At 40.6% G+C, this 1,920-nt stretch overlaps 1 protein-coding gene across 2 annotated transcripts in view; it reads right to left on the bottom strand.

Moving 5' to 3' along the window:
• Cirh1a (cirrhosis, autosomal recessive 1A (cirhin)) overlaps positions 1 to 1,920 on the bottom strand; it is a 36,913-nt gene that overhangs the window by 32,214 nt on the left and 2,779 nt on the right. For both annotated transcript variants that reach the window (XM_013013012.1, XM_013013013.1), the window contains exon 3: positions 360 to 551. In XM_013013012.1, coding sequence (XP_012868466.1) covers positions 360 to 551 — 192 coding nt within the window. The remainder of the gene's footprint in view (positions 1 to 359; positions 552 to 1,920) is intronic.

The raw sequence follows: 1,920 nt of genomic DNA, 5'->3' as shown, positions 1-1,920 counted from the left end.
TTTTTTTTTTTTTTTGGGTCCGGTCATGGGGCCTGAACTCTGGGCCTGGGCGCTGTCCCTCAGCTCTTCAGCTCAAGGCTAGCACTCTACCACTTTGAGCCACAGTGTCACTTCTGGCTTTTTTCTTTTTGCTTATGTGGGGCTGAGGAATTGAACCCAGAGCCTCATAAATGCAAGGCAAGCGCTCTACCACTGAGCCACCTTCCCAGCCCAATGAAAGTGATTTTTAAACCTTAGTACCTTCGTGGTTTCCTGGGAACCAGTCAAGATTAGAGTTGTTAATTATACTTCATTCTCCTTAGAAACATGAGAAGGAAGTTGTGCACAAGAGAAATTTTAGTTCTGAAATGCATACTGACCAAAAGCTGAGAGCCACTGGGGCTGGCAGTCATACTCCAAATAGGTCCTCCAAAAGCATCCACAGCATATTTGATGTTTAATGCCTGTAAATCATACTCAAGAATTTCTCCATTGAGTCCAGCACTAAAGAGTCGCTGTCCTCCTGCCCAACACAGAGCTTCTGTAGCCCGAGACTCATGACCTGGGAAAAACTAAAGAAAAGACAGAATTTCTCAACCTTCCAAGAATTCATAATCCCCACCGCTTGGTCACAGGCACCAAAGTGAACATTACTTCCCTACAAATAAACTCATGTCTGAGTCTGTGCTATCAGAAAGATCACATTAGACATTTTCATTTCTGAGTTCAAATTTTATTTAAAATTACTGCAGTTGTTTTCTTGTTGTTGTTAAAAGTATTACTAGTTCAACAAAACATTTTCAACAGTATATTCAAGGTTGGTGTAATGTAACCAAAATTGTTCTGAGTATCATTTTTTTTTTTTTTTGGTTGCTTGAACTCTGGGCCTTGACAATTTAAGGCTAGTGTCACTTCTGGTTTTCTGGTGGTTAATGGAGAGAAGAATCTCAGGGACTTTCCTGCCTAGGCTGGCTTTGAACCACCCACGATCCTCAGATCTCAGCCTCCTGAGTAGCTAGGATTACAGGCATGAGCCACCAGTGCCCAGCCTGAGTATCTTGATTGGGTGAGTTTCACCTCATATAATATACACACATATCTTTCCAAAAGTCCATTTTAGAATTTTATTTATTATTATTATTATTTTTTGTCAGTCATGGGGGCTGAACTCTGGGCCTGGGCACTACCCCTCAGCTCTTCAGTTCAAGGCTAGCGCTCTACAGCTTGAACCACAGCACCACTTCCAGCTTTTTCTGCTTATGTGGTGCTGAAGAATCAAACCCAGGGCCTCATGGAATTTTAATATAACCAGACAGTCACAACTATGCTACACAGTGGGTATCTGTTTTCAATGAAAAAAGTTTGAAAAATAAAAATAAAATAACATAAAGACATAAAATACTTTTATAGTTGAACTGTGTGTTTGTGTTTTAAGATACATATTATTCTGAAAGTCAAATGTTAAAGAAAAATTTAAAGTTTATAAAGTATACTGTGAAGGTAAATTCATTAGGGAAGAAAAGTGTTTAAGCTGGGCGCTGGTGGCTCACGCCTGTAATCCTAGCTACTCAGGAGGATCTTGGTTCAAAGCCAGCCCAGGCAGGAAACTCTGTGATATACTCTTACCTCCAATTAATCACCAGAAAACTGGAAGTGATGCTGTGGCTCAAGTGGTATCCTTGAGCTGAAGAGCATCCAGGCCCTGAGTTCAAGCCCTAAAACCGACAAACACATAAATAAATCTAGTGTATACAGGGTGCCACTGGCTCAAAACTATAATCCCAACTATATACTAGGGATTGTGGTTTGTAGCCCAACAATGCCGGAAAGTCCCTTAGACTCTTTTTTTTTGTGAACATACTGTACAGAGGGGTTACAATTACATGGGCAAGATAATGAGTACATTTCTTATCAAGCATTGCAGCCTCCTCCTTTGTTTAC

Source organism: Dipodomys ordii, unplaced genomic scaffold, assembly GCF_000151885.1.
Source record: "Dipodomys ordii isolate 6190 unplaced genomic scaffold, Dord_2.0 Scaffold18, whole genome shotgun sequence".
NCBI classification, from domain to species: Eukaryota; Metazoa; Chordata; class Mammalia; order Rodentia; family Heteromyidae; genus Dipodomys; species Dipodomys ordii.
The sequence above is the reverse complement of the archived record's forward strand: the minus strand, read 5'-3'. Positions and strand labels throughout refer to the sequence as shown.